We start from the raw sequence: 27153 nt of genomic DNA on the forward strand, positions 1-27153 counted from the left end.
GGGAAACAAAAATATAATGGAAGGATCTGTTCCTATGATCATTAGCTGCTGTCTTGCAAAAGCAAATTACAGCCAATGCAAGTGTTATATTCACATGAGGATGACGGAGCTGAGTTAAGATCACAATATCACTTTGATGGATAGATATTACATGTTGAGGTCTCCACCCCTTCATGGAAGAGGCTCATGTGGGGTTTCCACTGCAACTTTACTCTGCTCATGAGAGTAGAGTGCATGGCCAGTGATCTGTGCAAGGCAGATAATCAGAAAGGCTACTATAAAAAGAGATTTAAGAGCTCACAAGCAAATGATTTGCTTTATTTTTGTTTGCGGCACAAACTGAAGGGCAAGAGGCAAAGGGCTGTTGTCCTGTGGCTCTTTGGCTATTTCACAGAGCCTGTTACACCAATATAAGGGGGGCGGGAATTCCGCAGGTCTTCGCACTGTGGAAGCCATGAAAAGAGACACTGGAAGATCCATGCACAAATCATAAATGGTGGGCTTAAATATGATTGGGGTGCACTGTGCAAAGTGGGTGTTAGAGGAGGGCTTAAACCCTGCCCTGATCTCCATTTTCCTCATCAAGTGATGCCCAGCAAAGCTACTACCGTAGTTATCCAGTAGGAGAGCACAGATGGTGTGGTAGCTACATGACTGAACATTCAGAAGACTGCTGTGTAAGGTATGCAAGGAGTCCAGCTCAACATACCAGCAATTCAGGGGGAAGCTGTCTCTGCCATTGGAGGTCTTCAGGTAGAGACTGAGTAACTATTCATTTTTTTGTATATTCTAGCTCTGGATCTCCTGCACTGAGCAGTAGGTTGGAAAAGATAACCACCATGGTCCTATCCAACTTTCTGTTCCCAGGAAAACAACACAGTGGGGTTTCAGGACTCTGGCATCATCCCAGTTTTCTGGAAACTCTCCAAACACCCGTCATATATTCTCTTACATTCCATTTGAGGAAAGTATGTTTTTTGACCATGGCAGATAAATTAACATAACGTAACGGACTATTGAGATGAGTAAAATAAAAACGAACCCTTGGCAGTACAGGGTACCAGCTGATCGTTCATGTGTTGCAGTAAGGTGGTTAAATCCTTCCAACTAAATTAAAAAGCTCAGTTTGGATTAGGTACAATTCTACAACACTGTTGGTCTCCAGCTTGAACTTTTATTATTGTTGCTGTTGTTAATTTTATTATGTATTTTGTTGATGCTTTCCAAACTAACTTTCCCCTGTAGAGCAGGATATAAATAGCAGGCACTCGCTTTTTGTTCTGCCTTTATTTTTTCATAAAGTTGTTAGTGTTTCTCTTGTGTGGTTTGTCTGTAAAATTTTGCAGAAAACATAATAAAAACATTTTTTTAAAAAAAGTTCCATTGGGGAATCCCCACTACAATGGAACAAAACAATTTCCTGCCTTTGCTTGGTGAGTTTCCTGTTAGAAATTGCTTAACAAAAATCAACAAGCATGTCCTCAAGCTCTAGACAAATCTGTTTCTGAGCCAGCCCACCCCCTATTTATTCATCCTGTTAGGAAGTCTATTCCTTTCCTTCCAGTGGCAACTGAGCTGCTGTAGTTCTAAAATCTAATAGGGTCCACCCCCCTACTTGCTTGGGCTTGTAAAGCCAGCCCCACATCACTCAAAGGGAAAACTGCAAGAGACAGCAGATTGGAAATCCATAACCGAATGTGGAGAAGTGCTGTGGGAATTCCTCCAGCCATAGCTGTCACTATTTTGCAGTGCTCAAAATGCTCACGCAGATGGATTGCTTTTGGTAGCTAATGGGCTTCTCATGGAAAGCCAGCTCTATTATTAATGAGCCACTCCCTTTTCATAATATTACAAAGGCAAGTCCTATTCCACCCTGCCTCCACTTAACTGACGTCTGACTAAGATAGTATTCTTGGAAAAGCTAGTTACACAACAGCATAATGTCGATCTTCCTGCTGCCTTTATATAACACCACGGATTTGTTTCATCTCTCAGTGTTGTTAAATATCACTCTGCTCATTTATTTATTTATGTGCCAGAGGAGATTAGAATCATAAGAAAATAGGAACAGCCAGGGCTTTTTTTTCTTCAACCAGAACTCACCGACGCTCTCAGGTGGGTGCCATTGCCATTATAAGAGAACAGGGGAGGCGTTCATGGTGAGTTCTGGCACCTCTTTTTCTCGAAAAAAATAGCACTGCCGGATCTATCTAGTCCTGCATTGTGTTCACACAGTTGCTAACCAGATGCCCATGGGAAACTAGCAAGCTTTAGCTGAGATTCCTGCATTGCAGGGGGTTGGACTAGATGACCCCTGGGGTCCCTTCCAATTCTACAGTTCTATGATAAGCAGGACCCAAACACAAGAGGCAGAGCATGGACATCGTGGCTAGTAGCCGTAGTTAGCATTCTCTTCCATGAATGTATTGTTACAGGTTTGCAGGGAAGACCCCCTAAACCCAACAATTTAATGAATGTCAGAACCTAGTTAATATTTGAAGTATTGAAGGGGAGATTCCAAGCCAGTGGAAAAGTACAAGCTAAGCTTCCTTTCCAAACCTTAACATGACAAAAGGTGTTGATGATCCACATAGGAGAGGAATCCTTGGGCCTGGGCAGACAGGGGTTGTCAAGGGGAGGGGGAGGGGGCAGGCTGTGCTCAGAGGGAAAATGTGCCTCTTTAAAAAAAGGCTTCGGATAATTGATGGATGAGGAGTAGTTGCTTGGGAAGAAGAAGGGGAACAAAGGCCAGAATGACTGCACTGCTGTGGGGAATAAGCCCATGGGTGTAGCCAGGTGGGTAGGGAGGGGCAGCTGCCCCCCCCCAATCAATAAAAATACATGGCAAACTGAGGGTCTGCTCCCCCCCCCAACAAAAGGCCTGCTCCCCCTAGCAAAAATCCTGACTATGCCCATGAACAAGGCCCTCTTGAGATAACCATTCTGTAAGAGCTGAACTCCAGCCGTCTAACTTCAGGTGTAAATATGTGAATAAATAGCGGTGCAGCAATAAAACTGTTAGCACATCTGAAGAGCTAAGCAGGTTCCAGTATGGTTTCAAATTGGATGGGAGACTGCATATCGAGATGGCTGCATTGCAGGGGATTGGTCTCTGCCGTTCTACCATTCTGTGATTCTGTTTCTCAAAGCTACGACAGCCTCCACTGTGTCTTGATTCTCAACATGACCCAAGGGTGAGGACCTGGAACCCCAAGGACTCTTGCTACCACTCAGCAGAAGTTGAGGGGCTGGCGCACCACCTGTGTAACAGTATGTAATCCTCTTTTGGTGGCCACCACTGCATCCTGTGGGAACAAATTCTATGGTTTAGCTCAGGCACCCCCAACCTTTGGCCCTCCAGATGTTTTGGACTACAGTTCCCATCATCCCTGACCACTGGTCCTGTTAGCTAGGGATCATGGGAGTTGTAGGCCAAAACATCTGGAGGGCCGCAGGTTGGGGATGCTTGGTTTAGCTACACACTGTGTGAAGAAGTGCTTTTCTTTTAAATTTTCCAATATTCAGCTTCATTGGATATCCAATAATTCTCTCTCTCTCCACTTCCTTCATGTCATGCATAATTTTATAAATGTCTGTCATGTTGCCTCTTACTCACCGTTTCTTAAACTAACAAGCCCCAAATGTCATAACTTTTCTCATAGGGGAGATGCTCCATCCCGTTGATCATTTTGATTGCTCTTTTCTGAATAAGATTCCAGGTCTGATTGCAACAGCCTGTAAAATACTTAATAGTCACATTGTCTCCTCCTCCTCCTCATGTTTTACATGAACTTTCTGGTTGGCAAGCAGACCTCATCCTTTTCTCAGGAAGTCAAAGGCTGTTGCGTAAGGCTGTCTTAGGCCTACAGTCTCTGGCCCAGTTTTCTTCTGAGCTACACTAATGAATAGCTAGAGCACCATTGAAGATACCAGCAAGCTGGAATGGCTACAACTTCTGCAAGTTATTGAGTACATAGTGCCTATGAATGACTGCAGCAGATAGCGTAGGTTGGGGGCAGGTGGCTTATTTAACAAGAAGTTACTCACACAGTTAAAAAAAGGAGAGAACGGCTTGTGCACTAATGGACAAATTGCAGTGGGAACAGGTAGTACTAAATAGTGTGGGCATTACTGACCTGGCACAGCTAAGCTCCCAAGTGACAACAGATTTCATGGCTGGTGCTTAAATCAAGGTCTAAAAAATAATCACGGAGGTTGTTTATGAATGTGCTTGTGCTACCACTCACTTCTTAGCCTGCCTTCCTTCCTTCCTTCCTTGCTTGCTTGCCCTCTTTTTTATGAGAAATGAATTCAAATCCCCTTCACACCTTGCATGGGAGCAAACCCAGGAACCAGCAGCCAGTCCAACACTGTAGAGTTGGAAGGGACCATGAGGATCATCTAGTCCAGCCTCCTACAATGCAGGAAACTTTTGCCCAATGTGGGGCTCGAACCCACAACCCTGAGATTAAGAGTCTCATGCCCTATCAACTGCTGAGCTATCACAGCAGTAATAAGAGATCCCATATGATCCATGTGTTTTCAGCACCCCCATTTTACTTTGTGTGTGTGTGTGTGTGTGTGTGTGTGTGCGCGCGCGCTGAAAATTTCATGTGTGACAGGGCTGCTAGGGGCGCCTTGGAAGATGGCTGACAATACCATCTCTCCAGCTCACACGAGGTAATTAAGAGGCTGATATGGGAGTAAATCAGCCTCCCAAAATTCTTCCTGGGGAAGGGAAGATGCATCCTCGTCTGTAAAGGTAAAGGTACCCCTGCCCGTACAGGCCAGTCGTGTCCGACTCTGGGGTTGCGCGCCCATCTCGCTTAAGAGGCCGGGGACCAGCGCTGTCCGAAGACACTTCCGGGTCACGTGGCCAGCGTGACAAGCTGCATCTGGTGAGCCAGCGCAGCACACGGAAACACCGTTTACCTTCCCGCTGGTAAGCGGTCCCTATTTATCTACTTGCATCCGGGGGTGCTTTCGAACTGCTAGGTTGGCAGATGCTGGGACCGAGCAACGGGAGCGCACCCCGCCGTGGGGATTCGAACCGCCGACCTGACGATCGGCAAGTCCTAGGTGCTGAGGTTTTACCCACAGCGCCACCCGCGTCCCAGCCTCGTCCGTAGTTGCCCATAAATCACCCCTGAGTTCGAAAGAAGGAGGGGGTGAGGGCACTGGACGGAAAGCCCTTGAGTGAGCTTTGGATCTCCCGGACGCTGCTTCTGAGAGCGACGCTAGTTGCATTACTTTAGATAAAATATTCGATATAAAAGTAATTGCACATGCTTCGAGCGAAGAAAAGGGTTTATCAGCTGCTAATTAAGCCTGCCACTGAGAAGTTAAGAGTGATGGAATGGACTCCACAGAAGATAACATCAAAGAATAACAACTATGTTAGTATGTTGAAACGGAATGGAAAGGGGGGGGAGCTTCTTCTTCTCTTTACGATATTACCTAACAACCCCTCCCCTAGAAGAACCATCACATGACTGATAGCAAGTGAGATTAGAAAATAAACTGTGTGGAAATAAACTGTGTGGAAATAAAAATAATAACTAAAGGCTTTGTTTTTCAGAAGATCTGGAAAGAAAAATGAAAGGCTCTCCTGTGACGCAGTTCTTAATGGGGATCCGCCATTATGAGACAGACTATATTGCGAGATTAGCAGTCAAAGGGGAGGTGAGCCACTGCTTTGATGTTTGGATTGTAAGTTTGATTTGGCAAAATCTCCCCTGGAAAGACTGATTTATGGTGCAACTGGTCTGGGAAAATTAATGAGCAGACACTTAGAATTTATTTCATCGGAACTGACAAAAATGGTGCCTGCTGCCCGAGCAGGACTTTTGGATCAGCGTGTGATGATTTACTGCAAACAAAAGACTTACCAGCTTTGAAAAGAAAAGAAAGGGAGAGCCTTACAAAGTTCACACAGAAACATAATAATGCTTGCTTTAACTTGCCTGTGGAAATAACTCAGAGGTTATTAAAAAGAAAAACGATAACAACAAGAAGATCGGAAGATGGGACTTGTGAACACTGAAAGCAGCAGAAATATGAGATGATTGGACCCTTACTGAACTCGAAGCATGGGAACCCCCAACAAAAATTTAAAATTTGGCAAAATATTTGGACTTAATGATATGTATTGGTATAATTTGGAATAACTAATGTGATATGATTGGATTGTTAAATGGAAAATTTAATAAAAATTATTATTTTTTTAAAAAAAGAAAATTTAATGTGTGACATGGCATTTCACATTGTGTTCTCCAGATGTGCCTGCAGAAAGGGGCTAAAGAAGGCTGAAACTTTGTAAACAGTGTGTCACAATCATGACCTACCAATCAGGACAACAAGCAACCATGGAACAATGAAGCAAAATATAGATAAACAGATTATAGACTTATGCTGATTGGAGGTGTCTTGAAGTTTCTCTAGATTGCAAAAGTTTCCAAGATTAACAAAGGAGTTCAATAGCAGCAGGTTCTCTCATGATTGCTAGAAGGATTGTTGTGCAAACTATCCTCAGATGACTGAGGATGCCTCCAGACTGTCCAGAAGGGATTCAAGCACATATTGGGAAACTGAAGTTGGTGCATTCAAAATGGATTAAAGTGCTTTGTTGCCCTAGCACAGGAAATCTGCTTTTGGAAAAAGAAACACAAGTTTTGCAGTTAGGAAAGTGATGGGGAAATGCATTGAAAATGCAGTGAACAAACAATTAATGGGAAGATGCAGGGCCTTTTTTTCAGCCGGAACCTGCACCTCTCAAGTGGGTGCCATTGCCATCATTAGAGAACGAGGGAGACATTCATGGTAAGATCCAGCACCTCTTTCTCTGGAAAAATAGCACTGGGAATATCCTGCAAGCAAATTAGGAAGAATGCTTGTTGTCATATAAACTCCCTGTTTTGAGCAAGCAAATTGGGATGAAAACGGCCACCTGGAGGAGCACGAAATTCAGTGCAATCAGGTTTGCAGCCACAGGGCTCCTTGAGAACTGGGCTGTTGTTAGATAAGAATGAAAAGCCATAAGCAGCATAAGAAGATCTGTATAAATATTGCTGATAGTGTTAAATGTTGCCTTCAGGCTGAAAAAGGTGTCCATGCCCAGCCTTGATCTTTCCACCTGCCCGCTGCTCCTCTTCACCTTTCAGGTAAGTGGTTTGTAGGGCAGCTCTGTACCACCATGCCAGCCACTCCTATTCCCTCCCCCAAACCACCTCAGTGTAAATGCTTTAGAAATTATTACCAAATAAAACTACAATGAGGTGAAAAATTCTGACACAAGAACCAAATGCGGGAGACGGAGCATTTCTCTACCTCTCTCCCCCTTACTTGCTTATTTTTCATTGGTTATCATTCGTATAGCAAAGTCGTTTAATGACTGAGGAGCTGCTGTCATAGATCACATTTGACAGAGTAGCCATGTAGTTTGGTTCTTCCTTAGTTGTGCAAAATAACTGTGGGTGCAGTGCATTTAAAGCTGAAGGGAGAACGTCAAATTTTAATTGATAGTCCAATTCAAAGCCAGTTCCAGGTGCAATTTCAACCCCCAAGTGAAATCCTGCAGGTCCCAACTCCTGAAACACCGACATCTGCAGTAAGTGTCTGCAGAAGCACTGCATCACTATAATCTGCAGTAGGTGCCTGCAAGCAACCCACTCTTTTCATACCCCCTCCCCTAACACCCTGGTGCAGCATCATTCTGGGACATTGTGGTGATATCAAAAGGTTGTTTTATAGTGAATTGCCAAACCACTGCAGCCATTTGGTAAATTCGGGACCCGGCGAGGGGCCTTGTTCAAGTGTCAGTGGGCTGTCCGCAGCTGCCCCACCATGGTATTGCCACTGGTTCTGGAACAATGAACTAACTAAAGCTTCGAGTCACAGCTGACCTTGTTCCCATCTTCGCTGTAAATTTGTGGGACTATGACTGAGGCCCACCCACCACACCAGATGCAGGCTACCCAGCCACAACAGGTCTCTTCCTTAAAGACCACTTTCCTTCCATTTTGTACTGTAAGCTAACAGACATTTTGTATTTCGGAGCAAAAAATGGATAGCTTGCTTTCTGGCAACAGTGCTCAGCTGAAATAATTGTCAATATATTTCGACATCTGCCGCAGCAGGTGGGAACGGGGGTGAGCTTGAACTTCTTGCGATGGCCCAGAAGCTTCTGAGTCAGGAGGACCTCTGTGTCAGATGGAGACGGGTGTTGGGGAACGTACCCTCTGCAGACATTACCTTCGGTCTAAGTCTGAAGCCGTGACAAATTAATGGACCAAATACGAAAACCTCCTGGGTGAAACCGCATAATCTCCTTAAGTCAAGGAATGACTTAATAGTACTTTCTGTTGCTATTAGAGTCTTTGCCACGAGGATCTCAGTTTAATTAAGGCAAGCAGCAAGAATTGCAAGGTGGTCTGGAAAAACGGGTTAAATTGAATGCAGCAATAAGGAGCTCTGCGAGGAATTTAATTGCTGTTGGAAAAAAGCCAGTGCCAGCTCCAGGTCTTGAGGGGCCCTTGGGCAAGACATTCTCCATAAGCCGTTCCTCCTGCAGGGAGCCTACCTTCCCACTGCCATTGCTGGCAGATGTTCCTGCTCCTTGGCCTCATCACAGCTGTGCCACCTTCTCGCTTGCCAGAACCAATAAGCAAGCCAGCAGTTGCAGCTGCTTCCCTTCCTCCACCTCACCACAGTCGTTGTTTGCTTGCCCATCTGGCCCAGAGCAAGAGATCGAGGAACAATAAGACCAAAATAGTGAAGGAGGAAGAGCAAGTCCAGAGCACTCCTGTCAGTCAACTCACCACTGACTGTTTTGTTTTGGCTTAACACTTTGTATTTTCTCCAAGTTATTTGTGGCCAGCAGTGTACATTTTAGAAAGTTGTGTTGAATAATTCTTTGATCTATTTTTTTCAGTTTTATAATCACCATTTAAAAAATAACACATCTGTCTTCACATAGGTTGGCCACTGTGAGAACAAGAAGCTGGACTAAATGGGCTATTGGCCTGATCCAGCAGCCTCTTCCTATGTAGTTATGCGCCCCTCCTCCACAAGGCTCAAGAACTGTGGGGGATTGGGAAATGGCTTTCACAGCCCAATTCAGTGTCCACTTCACCCTCTCAAACTAGTTGGGACTTGCTTCTGAGAGAATATGCATAGGGTTACCCTGTCAGTGTCAACCAACACATGATACTCTCCAGCAAATTTTCCACCAGTAACATAAACACCACATGGCATTCCTTACCCAGCAGGTCAGATAAACCCAGAAATTAATCCCGAACTGTGCAAGTGGGTGTGATGAATCTATTGTAATGAAACCTCTAAGCCACTTATAAAAAAGCCAATCCTTTCTTTTGATGGCAAGTGGTAACTAGTCAGCTGAGTGTTGAATGTCCCAGAGGGAAGTAAGGATGTGAGTTGCATATAATCTAAAGGTAAAGGTACCCCTGCCCATACAGGCCAGTCGTGTCCGACTCTAGGGTTGTGCGCCCATCTCACTTAGGAGGCCGGGGGCCAGCGCTGTCCGCAGACACTTCCGGGTCACGTGGCCAGCGTGACGAAGCTGCTCTGGCGAGCCGGCACCAGCGCAGCACACGGAAATGCTGTTTACCTTCCCGCTATAAAGCGGTCCCTATTTATCTACTTGCACTTAGGGGTGCTTTCGAACTGCTAGGTGGGCAGGAGCTGGGACCGAAAGACGGGAGCTCACCCCGCTGCGGGGATTCGAACCGCCGACCATGCGATCGGCAAGCCCTAGGCGCTGAGGTTTTACCCACAGCGCCATCCACATGTAATCTAGATGAGACCAAAATAAGGATGAGTTAACCCTTTGATTTCTTGGTGTGTTGGTGGCTGAACTGCACAGTAAGGATTTCTGACCTGCATCGGACTCCAGCCTTGACACTGCGCATATGAACTTAGTAGGGTATCTATCATCTTTCCTCCTCTCTTTCTTCTTTTCAACATTTCAACAAAAAACAAAACACCTGTGTATTCTGCACTGCATTGTCTTCTATAAGCTCATGTTTCCTCATCCCTCCCGCCTAGTCTCTTAATCCTCTTAGTTTATTGCATTGTTCAGGAATGGCTCAATACACTTTGCTGCCTGAGGCAAAGGATAAGATGTCCCACCCCCAGTTCTATGTTCAGGAGCCAACTGGTCTTTCTTCAGTACTGGAGACAGGACAGCAGCATTCTCTTGTGCACCTGAAGGCAGCTGACTAGGCTGCAGGGCAGGCCACATGCAGCTGATGCTGATGCTGAGATGGCCTCATTCTGCTGACACTGGTTTTTGCTGACTTTAGAGTGTAAACCTAAGGGCAGGGAATCATTACTTTTTAAAGCGCTCCGCCTGCCCTGCCACTTTCCTGTGGGAAAACCTGCTCTTTACCGCTGAATTGGAGCAAACGTCAGTAGGGTTTTCTCTGGATTGATGTTTGCTCCAATTTAGCACTAAAGAGTGGATTTCCCAAGGGGAAGCGGCAAGGCAAACGCAAAACAACTCAGACCTGTGCTTTCTAGGGAAAAGAAGAAGTGTGGGCGAGCCCTAATAGTTTTAGACACTTTAGAATTTGGTGGTAGTGGTGGATGAGCACATGGACAGATGTGGCTCAGGCCTGATAAAAGAGGCAATTCCCTAGTAGTGGTTTGCTGTAGAGTGCAAGTAATTGCTTTGCAGTAGACTGGTTATCTGTATTGGGCCTGCCAATTTCTTTTACTATTTATTTCTGTGTTATATTTAGCAGTCACCTCACGCTATGAGCCTCTAGAGTTCATGTACAAGAGGTTTCTGATCAGGTGAAGAAAAGTGGTGTGAGTCTCCTTTACCATTTGGCAGGAAAATCAACTGACTCCACTCAGACATATTGCACAGTGACAGTCGGGCTGCATCTACCACCCCCAATGACCTCTGCCTCCCCTCTACCCCTACTTCCTCCCCCAATGAACTAACCTGAGCTGTGCTTTGTATGCACTCCCCACATGCCTATAATCTTTATTCAATATACTGCTTGTGCAAAATCTGCTGCTCTAATCTAATTTGTGTGCTTCATTGTGCAAACATCACATGAATGGCTTATCGCAGTGAAAGGCATATTGTAGCAGGGAATCTCATGCTGGTATAATTAAAGGCCTGCTTGCATAGCCATTCACACCTCTGTTTGCAGGGATTTATAACTTAGCTGTACAAATGAATTCAGTCTCTAATGAAAATTGGTGTTCTTTGATCCAGAGCATGCCTGCTTTGGAAGAACTTCCCAAATGCAGGAATGGGAAATGGTCATTAAAGATAAAATAAATTGGGTGTCAGCGAGAGAGATACATCCCTGACCTTTACAACTTATTGTGACAGCAAGCAAGGCAATGTGTTCATGTGAAGCCCTTGGCATCTAGAAAAATAGGGGCCTATACTGTAATTAGAACAAAGCTTCTTTTTTTGCAGTTTCTGCTACATTGCAGCAACATGTTTAGAAGTGGGGCAGCTGAGTGGGTTACATGTTTTGATCCCAAATTTTGTTCTGAATTACTCCAAATTTATACCAATGTAACACAATACAGTTTTCCCTGGGGCCACATTCATATTGTGGCTAAAGCTGTGATCCTAATAGCACTTCTTTGAAAATTAAAATTAATGAGACCCTTCAGCTGAAGAGTAAGAATCTGCACCACCCTGTTTGTTATTAATGTTTATTGAAAAGGCTGGAGGGAAATGAGGCAATGTCAAGTTCTATTGTCAGTTGGAATCATTCTTATTTTGGTGTGGATGTTTACAGCACAACTGAGTCTAATGGGATTTACTCCCAGGTAAATGAGACTTTGTATTATGTGCACACAAGAATGCCTTTGCTTTTCCTGGTGAAATGTTGGAAGCCAGTAGAGTATGGCATCTGTTTATTACATGGATTCCTCTCTTCCTCCAAGGAGCTCAGGGCAGTGGCCTGCATAGGAATATCCCATTTTATCCTTACTACAACCCCATGAAATAAGTTAGTCTGCAAGACCGAGGCTGGTCCAAGGTCACATGTAGGCTTCAGGTCTTTGTCTTAGCTAGAATTCAAAGCCAGGTCTCCTGGACCCAGTGTGCTTTTCCCTGACTCACCTTACCATCAACGCTTCAGCACCCTCACAAACATGGCCCCTCTGGTGTGGAGTATAATATTGGCCAAACCTTCTAGGGCTCTTGTGGCTTTAAGCCAGCATTCTGTCTCTGGATTTCTATTCACCATATGAAAAAGTATGATGAGCACACTGCCTTCTAAGCCAGAAATTGCTGTTGAGGGAGTTTCTTCTTTTACTAGTAGCCAACTGGCACACTTCAGTCTCTCCCCACTCCTTTGCCTTCAAAGGAGAGCAATGGAACATGGCCAAGGCTAAAAGGCAGGGAGTAAAAACTGTTCATGCAGCAAGGTGTGGTCCTGATACCCGCATTTATGAGCTTCACCCAAGGGTACTAAAGAAATCTCAGAGCCTCTGTCTACAGTCATTGAAAATTCTTGGAAAACAGGTGAGGTCCCTGCAGACTAAAGACAGGCAAATGTCCCTATTTTTAAATAGGATGGGGAAGAAGACCCAGTTTACTACCGACTGGGGAGCTTGACATCAATGCCAGGAAAGGTTGACTAGGGCTAGGACAAATAATTAAACAATCTGTGAGCACCTAGAAAAGGATGCTGTGATTACTAAGACCCAGGATGGGTTTCTCAAAAGCAAGTCCTGCCAGACAAAATTCATTTCCTTTTTTGATAGAGTTACAAGCTTGGTGGATCATGGGGATGCTGTGGACATAGTGTATCTTGATTTCAGAAACGCTTTTGACAAAGTTCCCTATGATATTCTTGCAAAGAAGCTGGTAAAATGTGGGTTAGTTAGGTCAGCTTGTTGACTGACATTAATGGTTCCTCGTCATCCTGGGGAAAAGTGACAAGTAGGGTGCTGCAGAACAGAGGTGGAGCTAGCTACTCCGACACCTGGAGCGGCGCACATGCTGTGCACCCAGGGGCGGGGCTAGCCACCCAGGGGGGCGCCACCCATGGCAAGCGTCACAGGGAGGTTCAGCCCGAGGCAAGCGTCCCGGGGCGAGGCGTGGCGATGTCACCCCCCCCTCAGGGAGGACATCCGGGGAGGACTGCCCCCACTGCCCCCCTTCCTTCGCCACTGCTGTGGGATACTGTCCTGTGCCCATTGTTGTTCAATGTCTTTATAAATAACTTGGATTAAGGAATTGAGGGGATGTTCATCAAATTTGCAGATAACACCAAATTGGGAGGGGTAGCTAGTGCTGCAGAAGGTAGAATTGGGGTCCAAGATGACCCTAACAGAATGGAAAACTGGGGCAAAACTAACAGAATGAATTTCACTAGGGACATATGTAAGGTTCTATACTTAAGCAGGAAGAACCACCTGCACCTGGCCTAGAGGTAAAATGTGACTCTCCAGTCATCTTTAGTTAGCTTCTGGGACACTCCTGGGATCATTCCGCTGTCACACTAGCCTTCTCTATGCCCTCATTGAATGCTTTTGTCTGATTGGAATGTACCCTTGAACTATGATTATCCCTCTTGCTTGTCTGATTGGAAGTTGGGTGTGGGTGGGTGTCTGGGTTTTGCATGGCTGTTTGCTGCATAGCCTACTGCACAAATGCAAGAATCACATCTATTGCTCCATCTATTTTGCCTGTGGATCCACCCACACCCATCAAGTGGCATGTGGCCCCTGGATGTTTGCCCACAAAGGTATGTGGGGTATATTCCTATAGGAGATCAGCTAGGGAGGCAGGACCAGACAGGCTGCTTTAGCTCTGAAGACCTACTATAATAATGTAAAGATGTAATAAAACTCTTGGGGGTTGTCCTGTTGTATTGTTGTAAGAAATTGTGCTATTATGATGATGTGGCTTTTCATGTTAGCAGGATCTACTTGTGCAGGATCCACCATCAGGCAATGCATGGTCTCCAGTCCACCAGGGTCTGTCATCTAATCCCACCCTATGAGGATTCCAGCAGCCCCTGGATGCTACAGCAATGTCTCTCAGGCAAAAGAACAGGGAGAGGAGGTCACATTGTACAGGCTTGTACATCTTGTGCTAACAAGATGACTTCCTTTGATATGACTCAAGAGTGCCCCTGAAAATGTGTAAATTCTACACCATTTAACTAAGGCACTGGATCTCCCTGTGCCATTGGAACACCAAAGAAATAAGATCTCTTTGCATCAAAGAGCCTGAGACTGTTGTCAATTGTCCTCAGCTTCTAAACATGCAGAGGGTCTAAATATGTAGATGTAGGGATGCTGTCACAGGAGTGTGCAGGCCAGTATTCACACCGTTCAAAGATGGAGTTAACTTTTTATTAGCAAAATCATGATCTCTACAGACTTGACTGTCGGGCCTAATGAGCAGAGCAGTTCGTTCCTGGTGGTCTTCCTGCATGAAAATCAGTTGCTGAGACTGAAAGTCCCTGTCTCTTTAGTGCCTTCCCCAAGCAATCAGAGACTGTGCCTTCATATAGCTAACTTCTCCTCTCTCCTTTTCATGCCTCTTCTTGTTCTGGGAGACAATGTGGGAGGGGAGCTTGTTGCAGCAGGAGGGGGCAAGACTCGTGACTCTTCACCAGCTTGATTCATTTCTGCCTCTTGGCCTCCCTCCTCCCACACACCTGCTTCAGCTTCTGCCTTTGATTCTTGACTTCTCTATGCCACAGCCTCTCCTACCTCACCAAGCCCTGTTACTTCTTCAGCTCCTCTTCCCAGCCTTCTCCATCTTCTCCCTCTGACCCCTGTCATCCCACCACCACTCCCTGGGTTCTGAGCCTTCTTCCCTTGATGGTTCCCCAGCTAGTTCCACCATTCCTCTGCTTCCAACCTGTACACGACAGATGCAAAACCTTCTTCAATGAAAAGTGACCTTAGGTTTATACTATAATCATTATGCCACCTTGACTAATACCTTGCAATATCACAATAGGCAATTACACAGCAGAGATGAGGAACCTGTGGCCCTCCAGCTCCCATCAGCCTCAGCCTGCATGACCAATGGTCAGGGATTATGGGAGTTGCAGTCCAGCCAAGCCTAGACAGTCACTGGTTCCCCATCCCTGTACTGTAGCAATATGAGGGCACTGCCAAAACTGACACAGTGGTGCCAGGATTTAGGACTGCAATATTAGCAGGTGAGTTTCCTGAAGTAACTACAATACTTTTAGTAGAGCAAAGTGAAACATGCTTAAAAGGCTTCTGCAACAGGCTACACTGAAGAAAGAAAACATTGCAGTGTTTTGTTTATATTTAAAAATATCATTTATTGTATTTTGTTGTTGTTTTTAAATATATTTTCTGTTCTCATTCATTTGCCCTTGCTCAGTCTGTCACAGTGAACAGGGGAGAGCTCAGTGAGCAACAAACCAGGCATCACACAGGCACACATTCGCTGTCAGTCATCAAAGTATCCAAAATAAAACCAGAAATACAAAAGAAATCCAGGCAGAGGGGATAGGGGGACACAAAAAGAAACAGACATTAGCTAAATATCCCAGGTCATGTTGGATTGGCAATGGGAGCAGAAGGTTTGATATATCTTTCAAATTACTCTGTAGAACTTGTCCACATGGTGCCCTTCAGCCATTTTGGACCACAGCATACATCAGCCCCAGCCAGCATGGCTGTTCACTGACGGTGGATGTAGTCCAAAATCCTTTGGAAAGCTTTTGGTTGGTCAAGCCTGTTTTAAGGTGGGGATAGGGAAATTGTGGCTCTCCAATGTGTTGTTGGATACCAGCCCCATCAGAAATGGCCCGACAGTCAAGGATTATGGGAACTGTGGTTCAACAATACATGGAAGGCTCCAGATTCCCCATCTCTGATGCAAAGGGGCCTTAGCCCTACCTGAATCTCAGTCTCTTGACATAGCAGAAATCTCTCGTCTCCAGCTCAGCTCTAGGCTTATGGGGAAAGTGTATCCATCATTGTCCTGAGGATTTAGATATATAATGGGAGACCAACCATTCTAGTTTGAATGTACAAATCCTCTGCCCCCAGTGATCAGGTCACAAGGCTGAGGAAGGCAGAATGAATGCCAAGCTTGTTATCTTGGCCCAGGCACAACAAGTTCTGGGGTCTTGGGCACCACCAGCTCCTTAAGAAATACAAAGTGTGCTAGAGTTGCCTGGATATGGTACCCCAGATGGAAGCTGGGGTAACACTTGATTGCTCCTTTCTCCCTTTCCCTTCCCCATATACAAGGATCAAAATAAAAGTGGATTAAGTGTCCACAGGCAAACTTTAGGGAAGCAAAAAAAATAAAATAAGGTACATTAAAGTTTTAAATTTTTTGATTTCATTATGTTATTCAAAAAGCAACTATCCGCTTCAACCTACAAGTCAAGCTACCCCTAGCCAATGAGGTAGTGAATAACAACAGAATCCAGCTCTTTCTGAAGCCACATAGTGCTAAACAAAGCAGTGACATAAAAACTTAAGAACCAACTGGTTGGCTGTGTTATTGGGATGGTGGAAGAAAGGTATCCTGTTTTCTGCTGGGCTCTTTCCCCCAAAGGAAGGAAGGAAGGAAGGAAGGAAGGAAGGAAGGAAGGAAGGAAGGAAGGAAGGAATATATAAATATATGTATAGAAGTTTGCTATGTCTGAGTACTGAAGATGGGATCATCCCACCAAGACAAATGCTTCAGCTCCATGCAGAGGGTACTCAGGAGCCTTCACTGTGTTATTATTTTAAAAAGCAAATCATTAGTATATAATTGGCTACTTCAGAATGGGTGTGTCCTCTTCAAGAGGGGAAGATAGAGTCAAAAATACACTCAATTGTCTGAGCCCAATAGGCTTGTTTGGGAGGGAAGGATGGATTCTGTGTGCTACGATGATGGGACCTGAAGTCTAGATGTTGACAGCTGACTAGGGTCAACCTTTCATGGGCTTCCAATGGCATCTGGGTACGAATGCACTATCATAGATTAAGAAGGCTACAGCAAGACAACTTAACTGGTCGATATTCAAAGTCCCCCAAGGGTTACTATGGATAGCTACAGGTTTGTTTGAAAAAGAAGCAAACGTAGTAATAATAATAGTAGTAGTAGTAATCTATATTATACTTAGTAGTAGTGAAAAAGAATAAAAGCTACCATGGATATAAATAACGACAGTAACAATGTTTCGACATTCCTGGTGTGATGGTGACTCTGAAATTCAAGTAGTGTGCACATGCCAAGTGTGTTTTCCTCAAAGACAAAGTCAGAAAATAAAGAGAAGCTCTGAGGTTTGGGCACTGGAATGGCCACAATTCCAGCACCTCCTCCTTGGCACAGGAATGGAATTAGGATAGCTGGGGAGAAAATACGGGGAGGGTATAATGGACGCCATCTCTTCTGCTGGCCGTTAACTTACTGTGCCCACTTAAAATAATACCACACCATGTCGGTGGGAAAAAGCCCCATCACTGTCCCATCAGGTTTTTAATTTTTATTTTATGTATATAGTTTTTTCTTTTTTAAAAAAATTGCTTCTATAGTCTGTCTTAAGGCAAACCAGCAGCGCCCTCAAAGCTGGAAAGGGTACTGTTTCAAATAGTCATTCATTCTCTTTGGTAGAGGCAACTGGTCTGTCTCGGCAGTCGACCGGTTGATCCGTAGCCTACAGAAGTGCTGGAGGCTAGGAGGGCTGTCCCTGTGCTTGAGAGGCTGGATGAGTTTCAGGTGCACGGCCGAGACCTCCTTCTGCATAGGAGGCAAAGGCATGGGAGGCGGGTAAGGTGCGTCCGTTTTGCTCTCCACGGTGCAGGAAAGAACGTAATGCTGGATCAGGCTGACCACATCCGGGAAGGTCAGAATGCGAGGCTTGGAGAGGCAGTTTGAGTCTAGCCGGAACTTGCTGTCGGCATATTCGATGCGCACGTTGGTGGGGCCTCGGTTGGTCTTGACTGAGAGGGTGAACAAGTAGCTGGGGTGAGTGCTGTCCCGTACCAGGAAAGTCCCCTCGGGCATCTTCTGGAGCTGCTGCTTGGCTTCGCTGGCTGTGATAGAGCCCCAGTACCAGCCTAGAAGAGAGGCAGAGAGATAAGAAACACATAGAAGAAAAAGTACAAACTAGTCAAAGAATAATAGGGTTGGAAGGGACCTGGAGGTCCTCTATTCCAACCCCCTGCTCAGTGCACGATCTACAACAGGGTTTCCCAAACTTGGGTTTTCAGCTGCTTTTGGACAACAACTCCCATCATCCCTAGGTAGCAGGACCAGTGGTCAGGGATGATGGGAATTGTAGTCCAAAACCAGCTGGAGACCCAAGTTTAGAAAACCTGATCTACAATCATAACAGAAAGTAATACAGGGAAAGGAGATGTATTTGTTTACTACTGCACACTGCAGTACGTTCACGGTGGCTTCTATGGGATTTCCCCACTTATCCAGGCTGACAGTCTAAGGCAGCCTTGTGGCTGAATATGGATTTGAATCCAGATCCCATTTTCCCAAGCTGGACCCTCTACCCACTAGCCCACATGGTAAGTCCCAATGAGCTAAGCAGGAATTCATGGTGTAGTGCTGCAGGTCCAGTCTCCCCAAGCCAGCTTTTCAGAAGAACATGGCGCCATTTGCCTGGCTGCACTGAGATCTAATGAAAAGCCAACCAGTTCTCAAGGCCCATAATGCCCTTCTGAACTGTCGCCATTGCCACCCAATGGTGTGTCATCCATATCTCCACTGCAAGCAGCTTTCAACAGTCATTGTTGCCCATCAACCGCATGAATGCTTCCACTTCCTTGTTATTTGCACCTCTAGCACACATGGCACGCTCCACTACCAAGTCTCCGAGGGCTCTTACCAGATTCTCGCAGATATGAAAATGTTTTGGCAATGCATAGCAGATCCTCTTCTGGGTCTCGTGCTTGAGGCGGGCTGTTGTCCGGTGTGGGCGCCACAAAGGGTGGAGCAGGCTCTTCTTGGAAAGGTGTGACTGACAGAGGCTGCATGACTTGCTCTGACAGATTTGCTGCAAGGCCCCCAAGCGATAGGCTTCTGATCTTCTCCTCTGCCAGCAAAGGATGGGATCTAAAAGGAAGGGAATTTAGAATTAGTTTTGGGGTTTTTTAACCTTGCCTGGCAACCAGGTTGCATCAATGCATTGCTTCCTACTGTACTAACCCACTACGTGACAGCCTCTTACACTGCACAAGCAGATAAACAGAGGAAGAAGAAAGGGAAGAAATGCACACCACTTAACTGTGATAATAAGCACACAAAGGACTAAGACCCACTGAAGTGAGTGGGATATGCTTTTCAGTAAACATAAATGGGGTCGTGCAGGCTTGTCCCCAGACAGAAGATAACTGACAGCACAATCCTATGCATGTCTATTCAGAAAGAGTCCTATTGAGTTTGGTGGAAATGCTCCCAGATTACTGTATATAGGATTGCAGCCTTAAATACTTTTTCCATGCCTGAGGCTTTTCGGTCCTACAGACCCAGTCTTTTTCTTTCTCTTTGATTGCAACCCATAAACATTTAGCTGGGAACAAGTCTCACTGAATCCACTTACTTCTGAGTAGATGCATACAGAACTTCACTTGATTCCCTGACTATATCCCATTAAAAATCAAATGCACTAAGAGAGAATTTTGGAATAAGTTTTAAAATTCACTCTTATGCTTTTCAAATATAGTGCTCTATTTTCTACTGCATCTCAAACATTACTGTGCCTGAATAATAATTACCAACACATACGCAGGGGAAAGTGTTGAAGCGATTTTGGGTGTACACACGTCTTACGCAACGTCTCTAAGAGCTGAAGAGTCAAAGAATAGCATATACACTTACAGGCAGCCTACAGTCAGATCTGTTCTTGCTACACTTATTGTCTGGCCCCTCTCCTCCTCCCCTGCCAGTTCCATGTCCCACCACTCTTTTCCAGCTACCCACCAAGACTGCACCCATCGGGAAATACAAACTGGAAGCTCGTTCATTAGCCCCAAGTGAACTTGTCTAAAAACCTGTGGAACTGGCAACAAGGATGGACTCTGGTAATATGGCGCCCTGAGGGAGGACAAAAATGGGCGCCCTCCCCTCTTTCACTCTGTGTATTATTATTATTATTATTAGTAGTAGTAGTAGTAGTATACTGCCCTATACCCATAAATCTCAGGGCATAAATTTACAATATTAAAACCAGGAAATGGGTAATAAAAACAAAAACAAAGACAACCCAATAACACACACACACCCCGCCGCTTCCACAACACATTTTAAAGGGGCATTGGCCAAAGGCCTGGTTAAAGAAGAATTCCTAAATCCAGTTGTGCTGGTGAGGCACACAGGCAGCAAAGTCAAAGTGTTTGAGTCCCATTTGTAAAAGGCCTTTCTGCTTTGGTTGTACAGCCTGCCACTTCTTTGGTTAAAAAAATCCACCCCAACGCATGGCAGACATTGCATGCAGTGTCAACGACACCTTGATGAAAACAAGGGATAAGGTTACATATCCATCCTATCCCACCAGTACAGTGGTAACTCGGGTTAAGTACTTAATTCATTCCGGAGGTCCGTTCTTAACCTGAAACTGTTCTGAACCTGAAGCACCACTTTAGCTAATGGGGCTTCCTGCTGCCGCCACACAATTTCTGTTCTCATCCTGAAGCAAAGTTCTTAACCCGAGGTACTATTTCTGCCTTAGCGGAGTCTGTAACCTGAAGCGTATGTAACCCGAGGTACCACTGTATTCTGCTGGTTGTTACCGGTATTTTCCCCCTCCACATAGCCTGGTGGTCTTGCTGCTTGGCTCCCTTCAATTAACCCAGTTGAATATGGAAGTCTAAAGATGAGTCAACAAAAAAAGCACAGAGAAAAGTGCATGTATCACCCACAAGGGATGTGAATGCCGAGATCATCATCTTCTTCTTCTAAGCAATTGTTTTCTGAGCTGCAAGCTTTTGCACCTCCCCAAAAGGGGAAATGCACGAAAACACAAAAACCTTATCTGGAACACACCCACTGCAAGGCGGCAGGCAGTACAGTTACAAATATGATTTGTGTGCTAAATTTAGACATTGCTAGAAATTAACAGTGCTAAAGTTTTGAAGTGGGCCACACCTTTCCTCCATAACCATGAGACAAAGTCCTTCTCAGGCAAACCATGGCCAAGAACCATTTGCCAACTCAGTTTCTCAATTCTGTTCCACTCCATAGCTTTTCTAATGCTGCCTTTCAAAAGCACCTACGCATGTTGGCCCGGGCTCTTAGTTTCTTTGTACCTTGTGTAACCACTTTACTCTCCAAAGTGGGTGTGATAGCAACCGGCAAATCTGAACGTATCAGTAATTTGCATGGTAGTAAATGACTAACAAAGTGAAAAGGCAGGAAGTAGCTGTAATTACCAGCAAGGCATTACAGGAGTTCTCAGTTCCAAATTCAGTTGGTTCAGGTCCATCACTGGACCTGAATGTTACTATAATGGGCAGTCCATAAAGATTACGGTACCTGTAATAGGGAATACTGTACACTTTGGACTGATCTTTTCTCTGTTGTGATGCCCTCATTTTTGCTTCCACCCATACGGGGAAGAGAGAAATGTCATTGAATGTCACAATTACCTGAATCTGCTTTGTTCTTAATACTTTTCTGTGGGAGGGGAGATGTGGGGTCCCACAGAATTAGAGATAATCAGGTGGGAGGGTTCATGCTCACAAATGAAAGTGCCCTTCTGTTTTCAGAAATATCTGGTTCATGAGGAAAATGTTGAGCAGTCCTGGGAATTCTGATGCATGCATAGGAATCTAAATATTTAAATCTTCGGCATAACCTTTAATTCTCATTCCCAACTGGAATCAAGTTTAAGCATCTCTGCCCATAAATACCTTGCAGTCCTTGTCTCTGCCACCCATTCATCTGTCTTCTTCCTTGCCTACTTTAGACTGTAAGCTCTCAGTCTGGGTTTTGTTTCTGCATTGCTTTGCATTGCTTATGAAACTCAGTAGAGCTACATATATTTTAATGGCTCACATGTAAATAATAAATAATTTAAAAGATTAAAAAACAAAACAAAATCCAGAGATTCTTAGGAAACCCTGTCCCATATATTATAGGAACAGAATGGCCAAATCAGTTCCTAATAAGCTGACGTATACAGTGGTGCCCCGCAAGACGAATGCCTCGCAAGACGAAAAACTCGCTAGACGAAAGAGTTTTCCGTCTTTTGAGGTGCTTCGCAAGACGAATTTCCCTATGGGCTTGCTTCGCAAGACGAAACGTCTTGCAAATTCTTGCGAGTTTTTTCCCTCCCCCCCTTTTTTCTAAGCCGCTAAGTCGCTAATAGCCGCTAAACCGCTAATAGCGCTAAGCCGCTAATCCGCTAATAGCAGCTAAGCCGCTAAACCGCTAATACCGCTAATCCGCTAATAGCCGTGCTTCACAAGATGAAAAAACCGCAAGACGAAGAGACTCGTGGAACGGATTAATTTCGTCTTGCGAGGCACCACTGTATATGCTTCTGATAGTAAGGGTGGAGGGAAATCCTAATAATATCAGCTTCTGCTTTTGTTGCGTGGTTTCATCTTTCTTGCACAAGATGTAACGTCATCGTCCTTTCCTCTCACCCTCCTAGAGATGGATGTTTACCACTCATATGAGCAAACGGACAATGAGCTTGCCTTACGCACCAACCCCAAATAGTAGCTAACAAAACAGCCACCCCAGCTGGCAGGCTCTAAAGGCCTCAGAGTTTCTTGGCCAAAAGGAGAAGAGGGCATGAGGCCCTGTAACCCATCTTATTTTCTGAACTGGATACTTGGCATGGGCTTCTCTGAACCATAGGTCTGCTTGCTGGGATTACAAATACTAGGCAGAGAGGGCAAAGGGCCTGGCATGGTGGAAACGGTCTCCTCTGTAACTGAACCCAAACCTCTATTGTTTGTAGAAATAAATAACCTTATCCCAGTCCTTTAAATCTTATTCCTGGAGTTTGCAACACATGTCCCTTCTTTAAAATAATGTTTTAAAAGCATTCTAGTCTGCCCCTTGTTTTGTTTTGTTTTTGCAGCAGGGGGAGTGATGCTGTGCTCTGTGGTGTTAATACCATTTTTTGCTAGGTCTTTCCCTGCATTCGGTCTCCTTAGAGAAACAGTCCTTGCAGTCCATGCATCCTGGCTGCTTAACTAGGGTATGAAAGGGAGACAAGAGTGAAATTTTGTGCTTCAACCAAGTGAAGGGCTCCAGGGTGTGACAGAAAGGCATTGGCAGCAAAGAAGGAATGATGAAGACGTGTGAGAGCTGCCACCACAGCAGCATCCCTAGTGGCCTGCCACCCACACGATGAGCATGGGGGGGGGTGGTACAGCGATGTCATCCGCCCTCACAGCTGACACCTGGTGCGCACCGCACCTGCCTTCCTCTGCCAGTGCAACTGGGAATACGAGAAAGGCTGGTGTGAGTAGTAAGCCGGGGAATATCTTTGAGTAGGTGTGCAAGAAGATAAGATAATAAAAATGTTCATGCCAAATGAGGTAGTAGCTTTCTAAATATGATCTGAGAGGAACATGAACTGAAGCAGACTGGGCATAAACATAGGGCAGACAGGACAATAATAAAAATGAAATTGTACCCTCCCTGCAAAAAGCGGTATCTCTTTTAGGGAGTATCAGAAAAGCATCTACATCATCAAAGTGTGATTGCTCAGAGGAAGGACACAGACTGAGAACCAGTGTGCTGTAGTTGATCATTCTGGACTGGTTCACATCTCTACTTATATCCATGAAGCCCAATGGATCTATGTACTTTGCAGGTTTGTTCTGAGGACAAACCTCATGTCTATCACCTGGGCCCTTTGGAGGAATGTCAGTCTTTCTAGGATTAAAGAGATATGAGCCATGTGGTCTATTAGCTAGTTCTAAATTAAGGAATGGTGAACCTATCAAAATAGCAACAATGGTTTAATCAGAATTTAACACAACAACCAGTATATTTCTCAAGCTGAGCTACTTAGGAAAATGTGAAAGGCATTCCACAGTTTTAAAGAAAGGTTGCAAACCTTCTCCAAAGAATTATTAGTTCTGGGGAATAAAAAATAAATTAGCAGCCCCGAAACTAAAGCTGAAAGTTCTGGAGTTGCTTACTTCCCCAGCAAACCAAAGTTAAATGGCAAGATAGGAAGATTCAGGAAATTATCCAGCCCTGTGCTTTATTGAGTGCTTTTCTATTCTCCCTTGGGAATTCTGCCTAAGTGAGCAGGAGACAAGTGGCTTCTAACCTGCACAAAATTCTAGAGAGCCCCAGGTTAAAAGCCAGCACAGGAAGCAAATCACTCAGGGAATTGGTTTTTTTGGGGGGGGGTGGAGGAGCACCCTTAACAAACTACAACTCCTAGAATTATTTGGGGGAAGCCATGACTGAAGTGGTCTTGTAGTGCTTTAAATGTATGGTGTGAATGAGGACAAAGACTAAATTAGAGCAGATGTGTTTTGAGACTCATCACACGAACAGAAAGTATTAGCAATGAAAACAAAGAAACTGGAAAATCGTAGTGGTGTCTAGCCAGCAATACATAGAAGCAATAGAGGAGGTGGAAACCCCCACCTCTGCCAGAGTGGAAAGGGGCAAAAACTTCTAGATTCTCTTTTGGAATAGTTTTAAATGGCATAGCTCTTAATGACTATATAACTAGGTAAGTATTTTACATTGCTTGAGTGTTGAATGTCAGACAACATGCAGTCTTAGTGTACAGGTACCACCCCTTGATATCTGAAGTACCGTATTTTTTGCACCATAACACTCACTTTTTTCCTCCTAGAAAGTAAGGGGAAATGTCTGTGCATGTTATGGAGCAAATGCCTACGGATGGCGGGAGGATCTGCTGCAGTCGTGAGCAGAGGATCCATGGTTCCCCTTCCTTCCCTCCTCCGTGGCTTGCTTTGAAACAGCAAAGCAGGAGAAGAGCCACTGAGTGGGGAGGAGAGAGGGATAGAGAGCCTGCTTGCTTTAAAGGAGCAAAGCAGGAGAGGAGAGGAGCCTTCTCCTCTTATACCCCTCTTCTGCATTACTAACAGCATCCTTCTCCACCCATCCCACGTGTGTTCCTTGTCCCTTGAGTGCTTTTCCTTCCCTCCCCACTTAAAACGTGGTTACAAAGCACGGATCTACCTGGGTCCTCAGGATTTTTGCACTGGGTCACCCCAAATTCACCATCAGATCACATAGCATGTCCGTGGCTACAGCTTGCACCAAAAAAATCACGCACCCACTGTTGCCTGGGGCCCCAGTGGTGCAAAAACGTGGTTACAAAGCATGGATCCTCAGGATTTTTGCATTGGGCTACCCCAAACTCACCGTCAGATCACATGTCTGTGGCCACAGCATGAACGACAAAAATCATACATCCGCTGTTTCGTTTAGAATATTTTTTTTCTTGTTTCCTCCTCTAAAAACTATGTGCGTGTTATGGTCGGGTGGGTGTTATAGAGCGAAAAATACGGTAACTGTAAATGTTAGTCTGGCAGCACGAGTATGAGTTCTAGTTGGGACTCTTTGGTGTGATAGTAAGAACAGTGGGATACATCTAGTCAAACTGAAAAATTGTGCTGTCCTTAAGTTTCACAAATGCAGTAATATGTAGATAGTTGCGTGACCAGCGTGCCATGTATACATCACACACACACACACACACACACACACAGAGACTCTTGGGTAGATAAGCTATTATCAGTTACAGCAATCTATGTATATTTTTGCAGTGGTGTTGGGGGTTTTTTAATTATCTGAAGATGGTTAAAACAGTAGCCCTTCACTACTCACAACAAACTGTTCTGTACCAACTCAAGAGTATTTTCTGTATGTTTGGAATTCTCTTCCAGTTGATCCCCACACACCGCTCCTCAGTTTAAGTAAGATTATAAAGCCTTTTTGCTGCAATTGCATGCCCACTTATCTAGAAGTCAGGCCTACTGAACTCAGTGGGACTTTTTTCTGAGTGGACATGTACAAGATTGCACTGTTCATCTTTAATCAAACACGCACAATAGAAACAGCAACTCTCTTCCTTCCACTTCTTTTAAAAGCGTATTGAATTTTGTTAACTTGATGTGCTGCATGTTTACCTTTTTAAAAATGGGAACCTGCACAAAGGGTGACCTTCAACTGAAATAAAGTAACTTAAACACACACACTGATTTGAATTGAAATCCCTTATTTAAAGAAAAGGGGGTTTGAGGACTTGTTCCACAATACCTTTTCAGTACTTTTTAAAGTGGGATAAGAAAATTGCAAAGTCTTTGAGGGATCTTACCCTTGAACACAGAGGATCATGTCACTCCAGGACCAAGGAAAGAGCATCAAGTCTTCGGGGAACTGGGGGAAAAGCTCTCCCTCTTTTGGGTTTCTTCTTTATGGTCGGTCTTTGTTCCCAAACAGGAGGTACCACAATCGGCCAGTAAGTGACTCGGAAAAAGAAGGCTGGATGAAGACCCAGAAGCCTTCTCAAAAGCACCTTGGAGATCACTCGCAGAAAAGCAGACAGTTTGAGGTATCCAGAAAGTCTTTGCTCAGCAAGTTACGAGTAAGAAAAGATACGTAACCTTAGCAGTTTTCCACTGAACTCTTGCAGAGGTGAATTTAAAAAAAAAAAAAAAAATTACACGGGGAAAAGAAAAGAATATGAGAGAAGGAAAGAAATCTCCCTCCCGGTGGCGTATAAAATCACCAGCAACAACTGGAAAGAAAAATCAATAAATACGTCTCAATAAATAAATCTCTCTCTTGTCTTAAACGCGTGGAAGAAGTGAGCAGAGAGAGTTGCAGCTCGCCTCGACGCTGCCTCTTGAAGTAATCTTGAAGCTCTGGGAGGGGGGAAGCCACTACTAAGTAATCTTTTGTTTGCTCCCTTTTAATCTATTCCAGGAAGTGGTGGATTCCTGGAATTGTATTGTATTCACATCACTGTGCCGACATTAACAAGAAAAAAGAGAGAAATATATAAATAGATGCGTCCGTAGCAGAGACCTTGCTGTCAGGCTTGCTCTCCTGGAATTAAAATAATCCCCCCAACAGATCACCAAAATATCCCCCAGCTGGAAAGGGAGAGGGTTTTTCAAGGGATCCGGCTGAAAAAGTTGCTGGTTGTTTTCAGGCTTATCCAGCATTGGCTGCCGCCGCTCTCTGCGTTC

General features: G+C 44.7%; 1 protein-coding gene and 1 long non-coding RNA gene across 2 annotated transcripts; one reads left to right on the forward strand and one right to left on the reverse strand.

Moving 5' to 3' along the window:
- The first annotated feature begins 469 nt into the window (after window positions 1-469).
- On the forward strand, window positions 470-16310 carry LOC309335472. The gene is made up of 3 exons (XR_014153532.1): window positions 470-682; window positions 7094-7160; window positions 13923-16310. It is a non-coding gene; the product is annotated as an uncharacterized lncRNA (long non-coding RNA).
- Window positions 15283-27153, reverse strand: CISH (cytokine inducible SH2 containing protein). The gene is made up of 3 exons (XM_081850509.1): window positions 26277-27153; window positions 18837-19063; window positions 15283-18054 (listed from the first exon to the last, which is right to left on the reverse strand). The coding sequence occupies exons 1-3, from the start codon at window positions 26321-26323 to the stop codon at window positions 17558-17560; spliced, it is 771 nt and encodes a 256-aa protein (XP_081706635.1). The 5' UTR covers window positions 26324-27153; the 3' UTR covers window positions 15283-17557.

This window comes from Podarcis erhardii, assembly GCF_964252035.2.
Source record: "Podarcis erhardii genome assembly, chromosome: 2".
Classification (NCBI taxonomy): Eukaryota; Metazoa; Chordata; class Lepidosauria; order Squamata; family Lacertidae; genus Podarcis; species Podarcis erhardii.